General features: G+C 56.8%; 1 protein-coding gene across 1 annotated transcript in view; it reads right to left on the reverse strand.

The window, feature by feature from the left end:
• The window catches only part of DHRS3 (dehydrogenase/reductase 3), a 36,557-nt gene extending 15,505 nt beyond the window's left edge, over positions 1-21,052 (reverse strand). Inside the window, exon 1 of the mRNA XM_024554241.4 lies at positions 19,901-21,052. Within this exon, the coding sequence (XP_024410009.1) occupies positions 19,901-20,095 (195 nt within the window). The 5' untranslated portion in view covers positions 20,096-21,052. The remainder of the gene's footprint in view (positions 1-19,900) is intronic.
• Between the last annotated feature and the right edge of the window lie 612 nt (positions 21,053-21,664).

The following is a 21,664-nucleotide window of genomic DNA, read 5'->3' on the forward strand; positions in this document are numbered from 1 at the left end:
TGTGAGTGGTAGACTCGCCCTGGCCCCGTCCTTGTCTCTCAGCCGGCGGGGTTCTCCCCCACAGTCCCCGGACCACAGCCTGAGTGGGACCAAGACATCCTCCTGGGCGACATCCAGCCTGGAGCTGGCCCCTTGAGGGCCGCAGGAATAACCTCCAGCACTCACCCCTGCCTGCCCCTAGCTGGCACCTGCACCCACGGCTGTATCTCACCCAGTCCTCTGGCAGCCCCGGGAAGGCGGTGTCACGCCCATTTGCACATGAAGAACCGAGGCATGGAGGGGCCTTATGATACACCCACGGTCACTCAGTCAGTACCTGGGGGAGCCGGACTCCAGCCTGCCTGGTCTGATGCCCAGCTTGTGCCCTTGGCCACTGTACCCCACCTGTAGGAGCCAGGTGGCCCTGTAAGAAGACACATCCGTTCACTGCACAGGTGTCATAGAGCACAAGCCAAGGACAAGAACTGGACGGCAAGGTTCCCCCTCCCAGGGTCAGAGGGAATATCACCGCCCGGCTCTGGGGTGGCGCATGGCCTCCTGGCCAAGTGTTTGTTGAGCAGGTGACAGGCATAGCCCTCACCCCATTGTAAGGTGCCCAGGGGGCTCCACAGGCTGAGGGTCAGACTGGTGAGGACAGCAGACGCCCAGCTCTCTTCTCCCCCAGACCACTCTTAGGTCCGGAGTCAACCATCCCCCCGTCCTACACCCCACCCCGGCCCGAACCTCTGGAATCTGGAAGATGACAGCCTCCTGCCATCTGTCCTGGGGTCAGCTCTCCTCCCAGCCCCTCCCACCCCACGCCCCCTGGCTGCCTGGCTCCCAAGCCTCCTGGGCCACTTCCCTCAGGGCCTTTGCACCAGCTCTTCTCTGTCCTCCCCCAGGCGGCCCTCTTCCCACGCCCTCTTTTCTCATGGGTTCTGCTCAAGTGCCTTTACCCGAGAGACCTTCCCACCCCCGCAGACACTTGCTTCCCAGCCCTAGGCCTGCTTTTTAAAAATAACTTTTTATTAATAGACTTTATTTTTTACAGCGGTTTTAAGTTCACAGCAAGACAGAGTGGAAGGTACAGAGATGCCCCCCACACGCACACCCTTCGATCCACATCAGCCCTGGGTGGAACGTCGGGTACACCCGATGAACCTGCACTGACACGCTGTCACCCAGAGTCCAGGCTTCACATGGGTCACTCTTGGTGTTGGGCATTCTGGGGGTTTGGACGCTGAGTAATGACGTCTCCCCACAGCGCAGCGACACACAGAGCTGTGCTGTCGCCCCAGCAATCCTCTAGGCTCCGCCCGTTCACCCCAGCTCCCCACAGCCCCTGGCAATCACCGATCTTTTTACTGTCTCCAGTTTGGCCCTTTCCAAAATGTCCCAGAATTGGAATCACACAGCAGGCAGCCTCTTCAAACTGGGATCTCTCGCGTAGTCATTCCCACGAACATTTCCTCCACGCCTGTTCACGGTTTGAGAGCTCCCTTCTTTGTAGTGCCGAGTAACATCCCATCGTGCGGATGGACCACTGTTTATTTACCTGTCTCCTGCGGAACGACGCCTGGTTGCAAGTGTTGGCCATTGTGAATACAGCTGCTGTCAACCTCCGTATGCATATCCGTGCCTCCTTAGGTCTCCTCCAGGGGCCGAGGAGATGGACATGTCCCCAAGGAGAGAGGGCACCCGCCTCAAAACCTAACAGTATCGCCACCAGCCAAGAGCAGGTGCTCAGAAGCCAAGTGTGACAACTGGTTAAGTCCCCATGTCATCCCTGTGTGTGACTCCTGTGTACCTTTTTGGTTCTGTGCCCCCTGGGAAGACCCTCCAGGGAAACTGTCTCAAAGGCTGATCCAGGGAGACCAGAGCAGCTTCTCACTTCCAGCAGGAAACCCCGGGGCTGATGGTTCTTTTCACAAACGCTACCACCCTACTGGACTGGCTCCAGGGCTGCGCCCCCTGCAGACCGAAGTGGGCAAAACACGGGGCTGGAGAAGCTCAGGTCAGAGCTACTGGCTGAAGCCCCATGACCTCTGTCTGTCCCAGTTCCTCCATCTGAGCTGCCCTTTGGAGAACCCAGGTGGCCTGGAGGCAGGGGTGCCCCACCAGGAACGAGAGCCAGCACTTACAAACCATTCCCCAGCATGGCGCACTTCAGTATTACCACCTAAGCAATGGGGTTGGGAGTCCGGCCCAGGGATGAGGCTCATCCAGGCTAGGAAAATCAGGCCAGCTGCACTGCCAGAAGTTTCCCAGCAGCCCTTGAACCTGGACTCCAAAGCCAAGCTCCTTCACTGCTCCCTGTCCTGCCTCACTCATGCCTTCACTCACGGCTCTGCAAGAGGCCTCGGAATTCACTGGGAAAATACAGGAATCCATCCCACCCTCCCGGAGTTTGCTTTCACATGTGTATGCGGAAGCTGGGTGACAATAAACACACGGACAATGGACTGTATGACATGTAAAAGGGGCCAGAAGTGCAGGGAAGAAAACAGGAAGTTTGGTAAGGGGTGCAAAGGGCATTTAGATGGGGGCGGGGGTTGGGAAGGTCACATCTGGGCAGAGACTTGAGGGAAGGGAAGGAGGCAGCAATGCCCACATTCCAGGCCATTCCAGGCAGAGGAAACAGCTAGGGCAAAGGCCCTGGGGCGGGTGCAGGTTTCGCACGTTGGGCGACAGCAAGGAGGCCAACTGGCCAAGCCCAATGGGAGACAGACAGGAGGTAGGGGGCTGTTACCATAGGGGGCTTGGACTTCTGCTCCCAGTGGTGGGAAGCCCTGGGGAGGGTCGAGAACAGAGCAGCGACTGACCGCCTCTGACTCGAGTTTGGGACAAACTCTGACTGCAGAATTGGAGGTGCGGAAAGGGGGTGGGAACCAGGGCAGTGCAAGGGGCCCTGAGGAGCTGCTCTGTGGCAGGTGGCAGATGTGGTAGAAGGCCGGGGGCCCAGGCAAGGGCCCTGGGGTGGAGGTGATGGAAAAGAGATTGTGCCTGGCTGCAGGGTTGGGCTGCCAGAGGAAGAGGACCCCGCAGGGTGTGGCCTGAGAACAGGGAAGCAGGAGGTTGCTGTGGACTGAGTTCCAGGTGTGGAAAAAGAGGAAGACCCTGCCTTCCACCCCCAGGTCCCTCCATCTTCCAGAGCCCTAGGCTTACGCAGAGGGAGGGGGCGGGGTGGCCGTGGCTGAGGAAATGGTTCCAGGTGGCCGGGGCAGCCTCCCCAGGCCAAGGTGCCTGGATGCCCGCCCAGCCTGCCAGCTACCCACCTAGCGCCGCTGGTAAACACACCAGTTTCCAATAACAAAGGGGCCGGCCATCCCAACCCAGGCCCTGACAGTCTGGAGCCGCGGCCTGCGCCGCGCGGGGAGACCAGCCTGCGCTCCGAGGACTGGGTGAGGGGGGTGGCAGGAGGAGCCGCTGGGCGAAACCTCAACGGGTCTGGCAGGCGGCTCCAGGAAGTCTTTCTGAAAGTGGAACCAGGGGCGGGCAGAGGGTGGGGGCGCCCGGGGTCAGGAGGGGATGGGGCGGGGCTGGGCTGGAGTCCTGGGTGGGGATTGGACCGGGATCCCATTTGGCGGATGGGAAAGGGATGGAAAGAGTAGGTAGATGGGGCGGAGGTGGGGCGGGGTGTCTGGTAGGGTGCAAGGGGGAGGGGTGAGATAAAAGTGCGGGAAGGGATTTTGGAGGGGCGCCGGGTCAGGGTTGGGGCGCTGATGGGGAGGTTGGAGCTGGGGTTAGGGGTGCGGACAGGGAAGGGGGAGGGGCGCGTTGGATCGTGGATGGGGAGGGGGGTTGGGGTGTGGAGGAAGGGAGGACTGGGGGCAGGGAGCGGATGGGGGGGAGGTCCCCCTCGGGCTGCAGGGACCGCCCTCGCTTCCTCCCTCCTGCAGAGCGGTAAACAAACGCGGTGATGTCAGGCGCTGCTGACCTGCCGCTGAACCCAGAGCTGTAAATGAGATGCAAGGTGCCAGCAGCCTCTGGCCTGCGAGCCACACACGCTCCTCCGCGCCGGCCTGAGGTTACCCCAGCTGCACACGCGGACAGGATGCTGCAAACGCCACCAGACATTGCAACACGCAGCCAGTCTGCTGGCCGCAGCGTGAACCGTCCCGAAGCCCTCCGCCGCCGCCCCCCTGGTGGGCATTGGCCCAGCTGGAGCACAGCCTCGGTCCTCCCTCCAGAGCATCCCTGGGGGCTGGCAGCTTCCATCCAGCGGGAATCAGCCTCCGCAGCAGGGACCCGTCCTGTGGGGGGGTGCCCTCCAAACCCGGGGCTGGGCATCCGGGGTCAGCTTTGGGCTTTCTGCCCGCCAGATTGGGGAAGTGCCTGCCTTTCCCTACTCAGCTTTCTGGGAAGTTCACTTCTCTTCAGTGAAGTAGATGCTGGAGGTCCTTCCTCCAGGTATAAGCAGATGCCAAAGTGTCCCTGCCAACCACTCCCCACTCCACCAAGCAGGGGGCCACCCTCTATTCCAGGGATCTCCCAGGGCGGTCCTGGACCGCACGCCCTTGGCAGCCCTGGAGTCTGAACTGCCCTTGGGAATGGAAAGCAGCCTGGCTGGGGCCAGGCAGGCCAGGGCTCTGCTCTGGAGTTGATTTGCTGTGTGACTTTTGGATGAGTCACTTGGCATCTCTGGGCTTCACCACCTCCCACTGGGGAAGTGGGGAGAATTGAAAGTGGGGAAGGTCACAAGTCCAAGGAACCCTCACCAGGCTGTGAGGGTTAGTTAGAAGCCTTAGAAGCCTCTCACGCAAGGCCTGGCCCCTAGAACGTGGAGACGCTCAGAGAAGAGAAGACAGGCCTTCCGCTCACCCACCTGCCCCTCCATACTGGGCCTTCCCGGTTCAGGGTGAAAAGCCCCAGCTGTGGAGGCACTTGGGTAAATAGTCTCCTGGGCAAGGCTCCCCCACACTGGCTGCCCTACTCAGACCCCACCAACTCAGGTCCTTGGGGGTTGGAGACATCTAGAAATGACCCCAATTCTTTGAAAAGCACCCCCAAAATGTAGCAGGCACAGCTTAACACCAGAGCCAATACCAGCTTTCTTTTCGCTAAAGTTACTATTTAAATCCCTCTCCCTCCTGTCACCCTGCTTTATTGTCTTTGGAGCATTCTGTCCCAGAAATATTCATAGTCATGTGCTTGTTTATTGTCCATCGTCCTCCCCCCAAATACCCCCCCCCCCCAGAACCAAAGCCGTCAAGCCCAGCAGCTGGCTTGGTGTGTGAACGAATAAATGAAATCATTTTGCCTCCCCTGTGAAACGGGTAATAGTGCCCCTCGAGGGCACCTCGGGAGGGAAAATGTTGACCACCCAAGTGGCAGGGCCATGCCGAGGACCAGCCACATCATGGGCAAGGCCCCATGCAAAATGAAGACTCAGACCCCTAGTTCCAGAATGATTGAGATTTTCGAGACGGCAAAACAGCAGGGCATGAACCAGCAGGGCCCTTCTGGGCGTGGGGGTCCTGTGAGACTGCACAGGTCAGGTCGCAGAGCCAGGAAGCCGGCCCAGGCAGTGACGCAGAGGCCGCTCAACAGCAATACCCTGCGGGAGGGAATGCCGGCTGGGCTCCCGCCCCTCCCCTGGGCAGCCGGGCCACTGTGTGATGCAGCATTGCCCGCTGCATCCCAGACAGACCCACATCCCAGACAGACGGCTGGCTGCCTAGGAGGCGCCTGCATGCCCACAAGCGAAAGCAGTCCACACAGAAGCATGTTCAAGTCAGGGGCAAGGGGAATCGCAGAACAGCGGTCGCCGCCGTTAGCATTTATCTGGAGGCTTCTCCAAGTGCGACAGCGAACCCACAGCCCCTTGAGGTGGGTCCCACAATCCAAAAGATTCTAAGATCCTTTTCTTCTTTATTTGATCCACATACTTAGGCAAGTCCTTAAGGGGCTGTGGACCTGAGCTCGTGTCCTTTTTAGAGAGGGGGCGCTGAGGTCCTGGAACTGTGAAGGGCATGGCCGAGCAGCTGAGCCGGGACCCGGCAGAGGTGGGAACACAGCTGTTGTTTTGGGAAAGGAAAGGCAAACTTTTTTCAGGGTGTCTTGCAGCATCCCCCTCCTACCTGAACCTGAACTCCGGAGGTCCCTGAGCTGGTGTGTCCCAGGGAGACCTCCAACTCATTAAGCATAATTTACGGACTGGCCTCCTGAAGACAAGCTTTAAATTACTTGTAAGCTGTGCCGGGGTTACTATCCTACGGCTATTAATTCGGAATCAGTTTTATCTCTGCTGGATGAAGGTCAAACACCACTGAGTTGACCCTTTTGCCTGGCTGGTGGCTGGCACCCCACTATCAGTCTGGGGATCTGGGTCCAGAGGGCTGGGGGTGGGGGGCTTCAGGGGAAGTGAGGGGACACTGCAATGGGAAATGGCCTGGTCAGCACATCCTGCAAAGGCCAGGATGTTGGGAACAAACCCGAAAGGGCCTCAGCCCAGGAAGCCAGGCGGGGTGGGGTTTCCCCTCAGCGCCAGCCCTGCGGAACACGGCTCTTGGTCCACAGAGATTCCACCTTCGGAGAATCGGGCTGCCCTCCACTTCCTTTCAGCCTGTCCGGTCCTGCATCATCCAGTGGGAAGCCTGCTTGGGCTTCCTAGTGCTTTCCCAATCAAGTCCAAACTCTAGCCCATGGCCACCAAGCTCTGCGAGGCCTGGCCCAACCCATCTCCCCTACTGCCCACTCATACTCCAGTTCTGGCCAGCCCAGTCTCTTTGGGATTCCTCGAAGGGGCCAAACTCTCCCATCTCCCACTTTCCAAACACCTTGTCCTTGATGCCTCACCTGAGACCCCAGTCCTAGCCATCACCAGCCTTTCTTCCCCAGAAGCTGGACTGCCTGGACTCAAACTGCATAACCATGGGTGTGCTGTGTGACATTAGGCAAATATTAACCTCTCTGAGCCTTAAGCTCCTCCTTTTTAGAGTGGGGTCAGTAATAGTTCCGACCTCATAGGGTGGCTCTGAGGAGCAAATCAGATCATCCCTGTAAGTTACTTAGTGTGCAAGAAGAACTTTACTAACCATTCAGGGACTGGTTGGAAGCCACGCCCTGGGCTCATAGTTTGCCTCGGTTTGCTCCATCAAAGTGCCTGTCACACTGAAGTGTCACCAACCATCACCGATCCATCTTCCCAGCTAGACTGGGGATGGGACCTGGAACCCTGGTTTTTCTCTGCAATGCCCTCCTGGTCCCTGTGACCTAGGAAAGCCCCCTGCACGCCCTTCCCTCCTTCCCTCTCATCCCACGAGGAAGTCTCCCAGCTGACCCAGAGTCTTCTCTTCAGTGGAGCAGCTGCCCACCCAGTTCGGGGTCAATTAAAGTCTCCTGTTTCTGCGCTGCCGTCCAAGGGCGAACCCTCCCTGATGACGTTCTACTGCCCTAGTCACATTGCCAACTGCTCTGTAGCAGGGACGGTGACATCTTCCATCCCTGATGACTCTGGGTGACACTTGGAACAGAGCTTTGTACTCAGCTGGTACTCAGGGCAGATCCAAGCAGCATTTTCTGAGCCCCTGGCCTGCATGGTCAGAAGTCTCCTGGAATCTTCCCACTGGCCTTGGGAGGTTGGGACTAGCACTGTCATTTCAGAACCAGGCCCAGAGGGTGTGGCTGGCAGAATATGGCCTCCCGCAAGGATGCCCACATGCCCACACATCCCCAGAACCTGGGAATAATTACTTTACATGGGAAAGGGGAATTAAGCTTGCAGGTAGAATTAAATGGCCTACCAATCGACTTTAAAATGGAAAATTACCCCAGATTATCCAGATGGGCCAGTGCAATCACAACAGGCCTTAGCAGTGGATGGAGGAGACAAGAGGGCGTTAGAGGGAGGTGTGGCCATGGAGGCTGGGTCAGAGCAATGCAAGCTTGCTGGCCTTGGGATCGAGGAAGGGGCCACAAGCCAAGGATTGCAGGCAGCACTAGACGCTGGAAAAGGCCAGGAAACGGATTTTCCCCTAGAGCGTCTGGAAGGAACGCAGCCCTGACACCTTGGTTTTAGCTCCTGAGACCTGCGTCGTATTTCTGACCTCCAGAACGGTAAGAAAATAAATGTGTGCTGTTTTTAGCCCCTGCGCCGGTGGTCATGTGTTGGAGTGGCCGCAGGAAGCTTATGCGGAGAGGCTGGGGGATGGGTCCCAGGCCGCCAGCCAGAGGAGCTGGGAGTGAGATTCGGGTCTGCTCCAAAGCCTGGGCTCTCAAAGGCAGAGCCGGTCTCCATGTTAACCCATCAGCACCATGAAAACCGAACCCTTCCTGTGGTGAAGAAAAGACTGTTGTGGAAAGTGCACAAGGGAGCGGGAGTGGACAGTCACACACGACCCACAGCCTCACCGTCAAGGCCAACGTGCACTGTGTACACACTTTGTGCTCAAAACTTTTCATACATTGTCTCTTCGAACCCTCATTTTACAGATGAAGAAACAGGCTCAGAGAGGCCTAGTAACTCGCCCTGAGCCACTCAGCAGTCTAGTGGAAAAGCCAGCCTATGAACTTTGGTTTGTTGACTCCTGAGCTCAAAATCTGCGTCATTATTCTACTCTGACTCCTTGAGGAAGAAAAACACGAGCACCTGCATATACGCACACCTGTCAACACGAAGACTCTAGGGGTGGCCCCCAAACCAAGGTAAGGGAGCTGCCAGCCGAGGAGGCACGAGCCCTGGGAGGGCACGCAACGTGCCCAGCCCGCACTGCCCCGTGCCCCTAGCGGGCCTGGAAGACCCTGCCCCCTCTGCTGTGGTTCAGAGGGAAGTGGCCTGGAGAGGAGAGGTGACACTCCCCCTCTTTGCCCAGTGAGATGGGAGGACATGGGATGCGGGGGCCAAGGGTGGCCTGACCTCACATGGGTGTGCCTGGCAGGACTGCCCGTCTGCAGGAAGGTCAGACTGATCTCTGTGGTCACGCTGGCCCCAGCTCTCCATGACCTGCTCTGGGGCATGGCTTGACTGTGTCCCCTGGGTCCTGGGAGCTTTCAAGGACCCCACCTTGGAAGGATCCAGTATCAGCTCCCTCGGCTCACCTGCCTGCAGCGGGAAAGGAGGCGACCTAGCAGAGGGGCTTTCTTTTTCCTGTCCTATCACAGTGGCCCTAAATCTAGAAGGAAATGACAAAGGAGGTTTGTTGGCAGCATGCCGGGCCGCTCTGAGCAGCTGCGCATCCTGCCCCAGGGCCGGGCAGTTCCGGCTCCACTCTGAAGAGTTCATCTCCTCTTCTGACTTGTGAGAGCCAGTGAGTGGCCTGACGGGGTGGGCAGGACTAGACCCCGAGGACTGGCTGACAGGGAGGCCCGAGTCTCCTGGAAGTTCTCTCTTAGGATGACTGAAAACTTGATGGGTCCTCCCACAACAAGATCTGAACGCCTGCTCCGGATCACCCCGCTCCTAGTAACGGCGCCCCAATTCCCCCACACAGAGGCAAGCGCCATGACTTGGCTGGGGCTAGAGCACCCCTGGCTCAGAGACAAGCCTGTGAGCCACAGCTGGCTAATCAGTCACTAAACCATGACAAGTGACTCCTCCGGGCTCGACCCAGTCACAGCCAGGGAGACCCAAGTCCTTGACCCTTCTGGGACTGCTGGGCGGAAGACACCAGTCTGTCCACTTGAATGGGAGCTGGGGGGTTTGAGGCGGCAAGGGACAGATGTGACCCACTGCATGGCAGAGAGGGCCTGCATAGAGAGAGGCTGGGCCGCAACAACATCGTGTGAGCCCCTGGAGCCCTGCCCAGAGCTGGACCCACCAGGGGCCTCCAGTCATGTGAGCTGACAAACCAATCCAAGGGGACCCTCCAGACCCACCGTCAGGAAAGCTGGAGTTAACATCGTTTGACCCATTTAGACTCCCTGGCTGCTAAAGGCATGCACAGCACAGACTGCTAGGGGCTATTCTGTCTCATAGAACGACCTTAAAACTCACTGGTTCAAGAGCAGATACCCTGGGTTCAAGCCCTACTTGGTCACTTACAAGCTGTGTGATCTCAAGTTAGTGACCTTCAGAACTTGACCAGTGAAAAGATAACAGAACTCACTGTGGGGAGGAAATGTCTGTAAAGGGACAGAAGGGTCCCCGGCCCATAGTAGGTGCTCACTAAACACGGCCTCCACTAGCTGTGATGGATTGCTCATGCATTTGCTCAGGAAACAAACATTTATTAAGCACTTACTGTGTGCCAGATACTGTGTCAGGTGGTTAGGACACTCAGTGAGTTAAGAGGACATGTCCCCTGTCCCTGAGGATCTTACAGTCTTTTGGCGAAGACACACGGCAACAAGCAGCCACAAAGCGTGGTGAGTTGCCACGGTAACCCACGACTTTGACCTCACCAGAGCCCAACCCTGACCAGTTGAGCTACTTGGCTGCAGAGATGAAAATGACTAATGCCCACGTAGGGGGAGCTGGGTGGCTGTCGGGGGGTGGGCAGCTGGGACAGAGCTGAGGCCCCACCCTGGGCCGGCCTCCACCCCATGGCCGCAGAGGGCCTTCGCTGGACCAGCCCCTGCCTGTGAAGAAAGGGGCTGTTGTCACCAGTCCTCTCGCCAGGCTCTGAGCCCTCCCTGTGGGGAGGTGACTCCCTCCCACTGATTTCTAGAAAGGGTCAAGAGCTGAAATTCCTGAGGGCCTCTGTGGTCCAGGCAGAACTCCCCCTTTCCTCCTGGGGGAATCCCAGACCCGGGGCGAGTCCGGCTGGCGGTTGTTTGCCTTTCGCTCCTCCTGCCCAGCAGAGCACCTGGTCCAATAAACAAAAGGTGCAGAGCCGGGGCTGGGGGTGTCCATGGTGCCCCCCAAGCCCCACTGGACAGAGCCACCATTTTGTGTAAATGTTCCCGCACCGAACTAGGAGTTTTACATGTTATTTCACCGAATCTTCATATCCCCTTTTTTCAGGTGGGGACATGAAGCCCAGAGAGATGCAGTTACTTGTCCAGGGTCACACAGCAGGTCATTGGGAGGTCCCCGGGGATTTGTGGGGCAGGAGCTGGTTCTCAGCAGCCCTGGCCCGCACCACAGATGACATGGGCACCCTGGCCTCTACCACTCAAGAGATCCCAGTGGCTCTGACACGACCTGTGGGCCAGCCTTTGGCTTTGGGGCTGAGGTGGTCATGTCACCTTTTCCTATGGCTGGGAGCTGAATTTGGGCTGGGTCTCCCCGGGGAGGCTCTCTCAGTCCTGGGTGAGTAATAAGGGCTTCCTAGTGATGACAGAGGGGCCTTGTGTGCCCTCTGAGAATCGAACCGGTGACCCTTTGGTCACAGGCCAGCACTCAATCCACTGAGCCACACCTGCCAGGGCCCAGCACAGTTATTTTCAAGCCTATTCTTCCTTCTCTTTAAAATCTGTGGTATTCACAAACACACACCCAAATCTTACTTGGAATTCTGAGCTACAGAACAGAACGGAAGCCCATTTAGTTAAATGGAGTGGGGGCCCCTGGAACCCATTCTGCTGCACCTCCCCACGGTCCCACCTTCCTGGGGCCCCCCAGGTGCTCTGGAACACAGTTTGTTAATGTGGTTCTAGAACCTCAGCTGGTGCTGGGGTCTGCCTTGGGGGCTGCTGGGGCTCGGATGGCCCGAGGGGTGAAGAAGCAGGATGTGCAGACGGGAGAGAGCTATCCACGGACACCCCCCAGGAGTCCGTTTTCAGTGTGGACAAAGTGACTGTGTGGCTCAGTGATGTGGATGCTTTTCTAGCCCCCGAAAGGCCACTGACAGGGAATTCAAGGTCACATTCCCCAGAGCAGGGGATGGCCAGTGGAGTCGGAAAGGCTTGGGCTGGGTGGCCTTTGCGGGCATTAAGCACCACCAGGCCCCAAATCCGTACTGTCCACCCTGGGCTTGGTCCTGGCTTCTGCATCACAGGACACCACTAGAAGGTCCCCTGCCACTGACTTGAGCTCCCGTCCTGGACCTAAACCCAAGGCGGAAGGAGTTAGACAGGTTTTGATCAGATCTAGTCCAGGCCTGTTTAACCTGGTGTCTGAGATAAGCACGGGGGTGGCAGTGGGGGATCCTTAACAGTATACAAATGTGTGTCTTTGTGCACTATTTGTACTTCCCTCAGATCCTCAAAGGGTTCTATAACCAGCAAAAGAGTAAGACGTACTGCAACCCCCTCAGTTGCCACCTCCTTCAAGAAGTCTTCTAAGATTTCTCTTAATTCACAATGATCTCTCGCTTCTCTGTTTTAACGAACTCTCAGATCACTTCAAAAGATCCAGCGTGGTGCCGTCAGGTTTAGCGGGAAGGAGTCAGCGCGCTCCTCGCACATGTGAGGGACTGGACCGCGGTGAAATGAATGAAGTGTGGCTGTGCAGTTTTCCTGCCCACCAGTTAGCTGTTTGGAGCAGAGCCTGATATCCACTGACTAGCTACCTTAACCCTCTGGCAAGGGGCCCAGGCATTGTGTGCAAATAACGCTACTCAGTGATTTAAAAAAATGTTTTTGCCAAAGTACTTTTAACTACATCCTGGCCCCATCCTGTTGACTCCTGTACTGCTTATCAACCTCTCTCCAGAACCTTCGGTGTACCAGGCCTCATTATTTCACAGCGTGTCTCTTGACCTCTCCATAACCCTGACCAGGGTAGCAGCCCAGGCTGAGTTCTTTTTCCAGCAGGAAGGGCCCTAGTTTTTAAGCTGGGAATCCTGGGTTCAAAGTCTAACTCAGGCCCAGCGTCCTCGGCACCTCACTTCACCAGCATCTTAGAAATGGATGGCTGATCACACCTGCTTCTGGGCTTGGGCAAAACACTGACTGTGAAAAAGCACTGTGCATGCCTGTACAGAAGCACAGTCACGCACAGCACCACAGCCACGCACAGCACCACAGCCACACACAGCACCACAGCCACACACAGGACCACAGCCACGCACGGTACTACAGCCACACACGGCACCACAGCCACACACGGCACCACAGCCACACACAGTACCACAGCCACGCACAGTACCACAGCCACGCACAGCATCACAGCCATGCATGGTACCACAGCCACGCACGGCACCACAGCCACACAGTACTGCAGCCATGGAGAGTACTGGAGCCCAAGGATCTTCGGAGAACTATGAGGAGCCCGGTGCGGCCAGAACCCCGTGAGTGAAGGGGAAAAGTGCGGTAGGTGAGGGAGCAGGGCAAGATCGGAGCGGCATGGGAGGGGTGGGGGAGCGGGGCTTGTTCTCTCCTCAGAGCCCCTCCTCTTCTCTCTGCCTGGAATTTTGTGCCCCCCTCTCCCACCAAGGTCTCATCATGGGCCTTGCCTCCTTTGCTTTCCCCTTGGCACTTGCTGCGGCCTAACGTATTATCTCATGTCTCTCGTTTATCATCTGTCTGCCCCTCACTAACCGGTCAGCTCCAGGGGGGATGCTTGTCTGCAACGCTCTGTCCCCAGCAGCTAGAACGGTGCCTGGTGCCCAGAAGGGGTGTGACAGGTTTGTTGAATGACTGAAGGAGGCCCGTCAGCCACCTGTGGCCTACCCGGTGCTGGTACTTGGCCCCTCTTTCCGAGATTCCAGACGTGCGCTCATTTCCATGCCTCGTGTTAAGGGCGCCCACCGGCCCGCAGCCGACACGCACGTTTGAGAATGCCGCGTCTCTGCTGTTCATTTGGCTTCACCTCTTTCCTGACCCGTGTGGCTCATCGGAATGTTTCCAGCATTCCCTTTCAAATGCCTTATATACTTGGCATATTTTTTAGATTGTGTCTTCTAAAGCCACCAAGGAGAACATCTTACAACGTTCTAAGCGTGGTCCTGTGTTTGCTCAAAGACGAAGGCGGGCATTTGGGTCTGAACCCTCCTGTGCCCACGGCCAGAACTCTGCTGGATTTGGATGGCGGCAGGCTGGGGCCAGGCCTTCCAGGACCAGGGGCAGTGATCGCAACACGTAGATCTCTTTCCGGGACAGAGAAGGAGTCTGAGAGCTAAGTGCTCATTAATGTGGCCCAGGTGATTTTTTTCTCCCACACACCTCAGACAATGAGAAGGTGGAAATGGACCAGAGAATCCGGAAAGGAGCCCTCATGCTAAGCAGACGGGCAGGCCTCTGCACAGGGGTCAGCAAATGCCCTGGGCTCCAAAGAGCTGGACCTTCCGAAGCACCTGGAGTCTGAACGAGAACCACCAGCTGGGCCAGGCAGACCAAAGCTGGACTCGGCGACTCCGGGTCCGTGGTCTGGACCTAGCAAGCATTCTCTGAAGCCCAAATACTCAATTTGGGGATTCTAGGATAACACACAGGAAGTTCTGGTTGACGTGCTAGTTGGAAAACTCGGACTCCTCATTCGCTTAAAACCTACGGGTTGAAAATATTCACATCTCCCACAGGAGAAGGAACGACTGCGTGGCAGACGGCTGCTGGTGGCCGCAGAGGTAGTTTAGAAACAGGCGGGGGTGGGTCCTACCCACCGAGGGGGCATTTTCTAACCGAGCTGCTTATTTTTCATTAAGTGGAATCTGATGACTAGCAAAACAAGGCTGAGATCACCCGCAATGAGGACAAACTTTTTTCCTTTTTCTTTTTTTTTGCCAAAGTCTCTTTGCACCTCAGGGAGCTTGGCAATAGGTTTCTTTCTTGGGATGGCTACATTTTAGAGCAGGCTGGGATCTCAGCAATCATATTGTGTCTTCTCTGATCACCACACAGGTGTGCTTTTTACCTGCAGCCTGGAGCAGGTATGGACTTTTCCAGGGTCTCAGCAGAGCCCCTCCGAGAGCCCAGCCTCTGTCCTCCCAGCCCAGGTGAGCCAGGCCACAGGGGCATGACCCTGGACGTGGCTGATTTTGTTCCGAGGGGAAGGAGGCGGGGCAGTAAGAGGGAGGTGCTTGTCTATTCCCAGAGACAGGCCAAATTGTAAGGCCCATTGTCTGAAACCCTGGGAATGGTTCCTACAGGCTAAAAGGCTTTCCTTAGATGCCACAGGTAGGCCAGGTAGCCTATCCTCCTGCTCCCAAATAGGAGCCTGGTGCTTTCCCCAGAAATTCCCAGCAAAGGCTGCGTTCAGGGAGAGGATGTCTCCCAAGCCACCCCAGCCTCCCTGATCTTCATTATGTATCAATTGTTTCATGCAGGGCCCTGGCCCTGATGACTCTGGGTCCCACGAGATGACTGCTCGAACCCTTCTCCTCTCCTCCTTTTCCCTGTTCTCATCAGGACTGGCCTAATGCTGGGTCTGAGATACATACTCCCCGCTTACCTCCCAAGTGCTGCGAAATTTTCTTTCTTTGCCTTCCACCTCCCTCCCCCAACTCCAGCCAGGTAAGCGGCCTTTGATTGGGTGGTTTCTTGCACCTCCCTTCTCACATTCCTTCTGGCTGAAACCCTTGACCTTCTTCAAGGCTCACTCAAATGCCGCCTCCCTCATGAAGCCTTCCCTGGGTAGATGAGCAGCTCCACTGGGCTTCCTTTGTGTAGTGTCCCTCCCAAAGTCATGTCTACCTGGAGCCTAAGAAAGTGACCTTATTTGGAAATAGGGTGTTGATGGAAGAGACATCCAAGTCTGTAGAGAAATTTTTATGAGTTTATTTGAGCCAAACTGAGAACAATTGCTGGGAAGCAAAGTCTCAATGGATGGAGAAAATGGCTCAGGTAGAATGGCAGTTTTGCAGCTTATTTTACATCAGAATCAAAGAAGATGGCCTAGCTGGTGTGACTCAGTGGATTGAGCACTGGCCTGTGAACCAAAAGGTCGCAGGTTCGATTCCCGGTCAGGGTACATGCCTGGATTGCGGGCCAGGTCCTCAGTTGGGGACGTGTGACAGGCAACCAATTGATGTTTCTCTCCCTCCCTCCCCCTCCCTCTAAAAGTAAATAAGTAAAATAAAATAAAAAGGAGAAGAATAAGGAGGGTTACATGAAATTCATTGGTGATAGACTAAGGGGGCTGGAGAAAGCAAAGTGGGGAAATCTTTGGGGTTGAATAAAAAGCAAAGTAGAGTAACACCTGCCTCTTTCACACAGGTGGGTACAGGACAGTTTAGACGGACAGGTACAATACACAGAGACGGTGTTCCCGCAACAAGGGAACAGCGAGGGTTCTGCTGTCCCTGCTCTGTGCGGAGGGTGTGCCCTGAGGGCCTGGGAAAGGAGATGACTCTGCCATTTCAAAGGTTTGTTCCCCTAGATGCAACGAGACAAAGGACAGGCTCACTGAACAGAGTCCAGGATGCGACCACCACCCCCAGCTTGCTCTTAGTTAGGAATTTTACGGTCAGACCTTCCTCTGTGGTTCCTTTCTGTGTGAGTTGGTAGGGCTTGCTGTGCTGGCCTCCCCTGAGCTTGTCAGGTTGCGTAGGGGCCCCTTTTTTGTCCACGAGGGTCTTTGGGGATGTAATTGGCTAAGGATGTCAAGATGAGGTCATAGTGAACTTGGCATGTGCCCTGAACCCAATGAGTGCATCCTTAGCAGAAGAGGAGGGGACACAGAGACACAGAGAAGGAGGCAGACCCTGGAGTGAGGCTGCCTCAGCCAAGGAATGCCTGGAGCCACTAGGAGTCCCCTAGAGTCCCTGGAGGCAGTGGGGCCCTGCTGACACCTTGATGTCAGATTTCTGGCCTCCAGAACTGGGAAAGAATGCATCTCTATTGTGGTAAGCGTCAATGTGCTATGGCAGCCACAGGACACTAACGCATACTGTATGTCTTTATTCATCTTTGTTGCATTCACCAGCAACTCCACCCCCACCCCCAACCTGGACCCAGAGCTGCGTCAACACCTGACAGGTACTTGGCAGGCTTGCTGAGGTCTCACAGAGATGGCTGTCCTGGGACAGCTGGGCCTGGGCCACCCCCGGGTCCGGAATGGGAAGAACATGGGATTCGCTGAATGGATGCGATGGGGAACAGGATTCACAAATCCATACAAGAGGTTAGTTTCTGGCTGGCTGCGTTAGGAACAGGGTTATAGACCCATGTGCTAGAAATTCAAGCATAGCAAGGCAGAGGCCACTTCAGGCCAGTTCTCACACCACCTCCCTGAAATGCTCTACCCCTTGCCGACCGAGGGGTCAGGCCCTGGTATGTGGCCCCTGCCTCTGCAGGCCTGCAGTCGGCGCCCAGGGCTCTAGTCCAGCCACTTCCTCATACTGGACTGAAGGCTGGAACAGCCACTGCAAATACTTCCAAACAAACAGTGCACTCCTCCTTCCCCTCCTTCTGCTAAAACCCTGTCAAGGTCAAAGACTTTGGAAGCTGGGCCAGCTGACTAGCCAGGAGCCTTTGGGGGGGATGGGGGTAGAGGGATAGGCCCAAGTTCTATAAATGCTTTCGTGGGAGGAATTCCAGGAGGACATGGAAAATAAAAAGGAAGAGCCCTCCCCTTGGAGGCCCTAGCCATGACCTGGCCCTGCCTTGGTAACCCTGGTACCTGGTGGGGAGGGAGACCTGTCTCCAGGTGGGGGACTTCCCAATTCCCGGAGCCTTTGTGTCCCTTTAAGAAAAACCTTTATTTGGGTCACCTTTACAGCCTAGGGCGCGTTACTGCCCACAAATATTGCCAAATCCCGTTTGACTCAAGGTCATTATGTGAAACTGGATTGTCACCACCCCCCTCGAAAAGTAAACAGACCTCTCCTGAACGGTGCCAGCTCTTTGCAGAGACGGGCTCTTCTTTCTTTCTCTCTCTCTCTCTGGGGGGGCCTTTCCCCTCCAAGTCCAATCCCACCCAGATCCACGCCGGAAGCACTCCCAGGTGCAGCCTCTACGTCCACCGGAGGAAGGAGAGTCATCCTTAGTTTGACGCACCACTGTCTAACCTCACTGCAGGCTGCAGGGTTGGGCACAGCCCTCCCCAGCTCTCTCCAGCCGCTCCAGGGCTGCCCCGAAGCCTACACTGTTCACACAACCCACTGAGCAGTCTCCCAGAAATTCCCCACTCCACGGCACTTGCCCCTCGGTGCACAACGAACACTCCTAGGTCTGGAGATTGTCCCAAGCTCCTCTCCCTGGCCCCAGATGGACTCAGGCAAGAAGCCTCCACTCCAAATTTCCCACGGTGGCAGCAAGAGGACGGCTCATTAAAAAGCAGCTCCAGTAATTGGTCAGACAATTATGAGTGATAGGGAGCGCTCGCTCCTGGTCATCCTGACTGCTCCGAGGACAGACGCGAGAGTGACTGGCACTGGGAGTTTCATAGGACCCATGGATCCTGCTTCTGGCGCCCGGAAGCCAATTTAAGGCGTACTTCTAAGTGGCCCTGGGCTTATTCCCTGGAAGAGCAGAGCCATTCCAAGAGAGGTGGGCGCGGTTCCCAGGGCTCTCTGCACTCTTCTGCCCTCCTCCCCCACTGTCACATCCTTCTTTCAATTTAGGCTTGTTTATAGTCAGTCAAGTTTTTCCAGACCGACTGAAAGAGTCCTTCCTATGCCCACTGCAGCCAGTACAAGCGCAGTAAAAGAGATCCAGGACTTGGGCCAGCTGGAAGCGTCAGAAGAAAAGTTTCTGTGGGGTGCAGACAGCTAAGGAATGACAATCACACGCGACTGTCCCGAACCCACGTCCCCCTGCAAGGGCACCCTCGTCTGCCCTCCTGACCCCCCTCCACAAAGGGCTTGGGAGCCCTTCCCCAGGGGCATCATTGCAAGGAAACGAAACCGCTGAGAACAAACTTTACTTCTCCTTTTTCCGTGTGTCCAAGGGTTAAAACCACTTCCGAACTCCCCTTCCAACTGCAAGGTCAAGCAGCTGTCCAAACCACCCAAGGAGAGGCAGAAGCCCCGGACAGCTGACCCCCACTTGCTGGGCCAGGAGAGGCCCCCGCTGGCCTGCTGGCTGGTGAGGGAAGAGTTAATGGCAATCAGCTTTGGCTGATAGCTCAGGCTCCAAAGTTCAGTCCCAGTCCCAGCCACCCCGGAGGAATTGTAAATCTCAGGGCAGTATTTAACAAAACAAAAGCAACCTGGAATTACATGCAGGTTTGGTTCTCTACAGTACATATTTACTTAATCTCCTAGGTATGTGGCCCCCTGTCAGATCAGCTGGCTCTGCTGGCCCTTTCACCCCCCACCCCACCCCCAGCTCTCAACAGTTTAAGTTTCAAACGAATTCCCTGTTTTTGCTCTTCCTCTTCACAGGGCTGGGTGAGTCAGCCTGGCTCGGGTTGGAATTGGGTGACAGCCGGCTCACCCTCCCCGCTCTCCCGCACCAGGTCTGGGGGGACTGGAGGAAGAGGTGCTGGGACTACCAAAAAGTTAAAGGCAGAGCTTGGAGAAAGGGATCCCCCTCTGAGGAGGGCGGCGGGTGGGGGTGGGGGAGCAGGGTTGAAGGTAAGAACAAGGGCTCTTTATCAGCTGCCGGTTCCCGGGTCCCTCTCTCCAGATTTCCAAACACCTGGGCCTGCGAGTGCCTGTCAGGCCCCACAAGACCATCCAAGACCTCTTCCCCCTCTTCAAATCCAAACCAAGTGCCCCCTCTCTACGCGCCTCCGCCAGAGCTCCAGCCGCCCAGGTTGGGGCTGGGAAGCGGGTTGCCAAGGAAAATACCAAGAGCCAGCTAGCAGGCGCTGGCTCCCTGCTCTCCCCAGGAGCGCACACACCCTGCACTCCCCAGGATGGTGGCTAAGAGGAGAAGTGAGGAGGGGGAACGCGGCACCTTCCTCCGGGAGGGCGGAATGTGGGACATGGGTGGGTCTCCTAAGTTTCGAGGTGGGGGTGAGCGGCCCGCCAGCCACCGATCCTCCAGGAGCGGATCAGCTCGCGACTTGCCAAAAAAGACAGTCCCGGCGCCCGGGAAATTTACAAGGTGAAACTGACTAGCTCAGCATTCGCTGGTGGCGCAGAGAGGTCGCGCGGCTGGCGATCTCGGCGCCCGGGCACGGGCTCCAGCCGCGGCAGCAGGTGGGCGCCCCCCGGCCCCCGAGGCCCCTCTCACCTTCGGGCTCCCACCCCGTGGACTCGCACTGCCCACGTACCTTTCTGGCGCCGCGTTCTGCGAACTCGCGAGCGAGCTGGCGCCCGATGCCTCTGCCGCCGCCGGTGATGAGGACGTTCTCCCGAGACAGGTCCCGCAGCTTGGCGGGCAGCACCAGTCCGACGGCTGCTTTCGCCACCAGATAGATCATCTGCAGAGGGAACACCACCAACGCGCCCAGCCATTTCCACACCATCCTCCGCGCCGCGGAGCCGGGCAGGGCGGGGGGCGAAACTCCCCGGACCGAACAGGAATGGAAAAAAAATAAAACACCTCAAAAATAATAAATAAACTGAATGAGGGGGAGAGAGGCGTCCCACCTGGCTACTCTTTAAATCACTTCTTCTCAAATGCAAAGCACTGAGTGAGAAAAAGAAGAAGAAGAAGAAAAAAAAGATATATCCTCCTGGAGAGGAGAAAAAGCGTCTCAGAAGGTTGGGACAGTAAGGCGGGTGGAGGGGAAGCCGGAGGTGGGAAGTTCTAACAAGAAGTTTCTTGCCCCAGCCGCCGTTTCGGCTGGGGAATTCGCAGGTAATGTTTACAGGCTGACAGAGGAGTTTAGGCAGGGGAAGGGAGAAAAAAAAAAAAAAAAAAAGGGCACCAACCACACGCGCGCACCCCGCTACAGTCCCGCGGTTTCAAAGTGCAAGATTAAAAAAAAAAAAAAAAAAGCAGTTTCCAAATTGTAGCGGCACCCCCACCCCTTCTCCAGGAAAAAAAAAAGTGGGGGAAAAGTGCTTGGAGCTCCCAATTTCAGCCCGCGAAAGTCTCCCGACTCATTGCTATTCTTGGGCTCAGGAAATTGCTTAAACGCGCTCTGATTGCCAGCAACGTGCAGCAGAAGTGGGGGGTCCGGGTGTCAGTTTCTTTACGTGCATGGCTCGCCCTCGCGCGCGCTCGCTCTCTCCGGCTCCCTCCCTCTCTCTTCCAGCAGAGTCTGGGAGTTGCCGCTCGATCCGGCTCCCTCTCTCTCCCTCGTTAGCATTTATTGCCTTCTTTTTGTCCTTTCCAACTTGGAGAGGGCCTGGGTACGGAGCGCGCGTGGATCGGACGCCCGGGTCTGCGCCGCCTTATTCATTCGCTCCCGAGGCGGCAGCGGCGCGGAGCTAGAGGACGGCCTTTTTTTCCCCCCATTTTTTTTAATACCCCATTAACTCTGATTGACAGTTAAAGTTGGTCGGAGGCTTCACTCCCGTTCCTCTGAGTGGCTGCCGCTGCTTCCCCTCCCCCTGCGCTGTCGCGGGGGCGCGCGCGCGGGCGCGCACACGGGCTCGCTCCGACTCAAGCTCTCCCGGGGCTGGCTCCCCTTTTTGCAAGCCGGGACTTGCCGGCGGTGCCTCTCAGGGCTCGCAGCGGTAACTCGAACACGCTGGAATCGACTCCTGCGAACCAGCTCCCTCCCCGAGACATTCCTCCTTGTCCAGGACGCTGTCTCTCCGAGCTAGGGCGCCTGGGGGACCAGATGACTTGCCCCTGCGTTCCAGGCAGGCCTGGGGGAGCTCGCGCATGCCTTGATCGAACCAGGTCGCCCAGGGTTTTTTTTCAGGTTATTTGTTTCACCCCCCTGCCTGCAGGTAGGACCAGGAAGCCACTCCCGACCTTTGCCCGACCGTCTTCTGTCTTCACTTGGAGTGCACTTTCTAAAGCTCCTCTGAGTTTCTCACGTTGATGGGGGAAACAGCTGGGGAGCAGGCAGGGTTTTGCTGTGAGGGGAAAGGGTGGGCAGGGTAGAGGAACCTCTGCCCCCAAGGTGCCAATAAAATCC

The sequence above is a fragment of the Desmodus rotundus genome, chromosome 3, assembly GCF_022682495.2.
Source record: "Desmodus rotundus isolate HL8 chromosome 3, HLdesRot8A.1, whole genome shotgun sequence".
Taxonomy (NCBI): domain Eukaryota; kingdom Metazoa; phylum Chordata; class Mammalia; order Chiroptera; family Phyllostomidae; genus Desmodus; species Desmodus rotundus.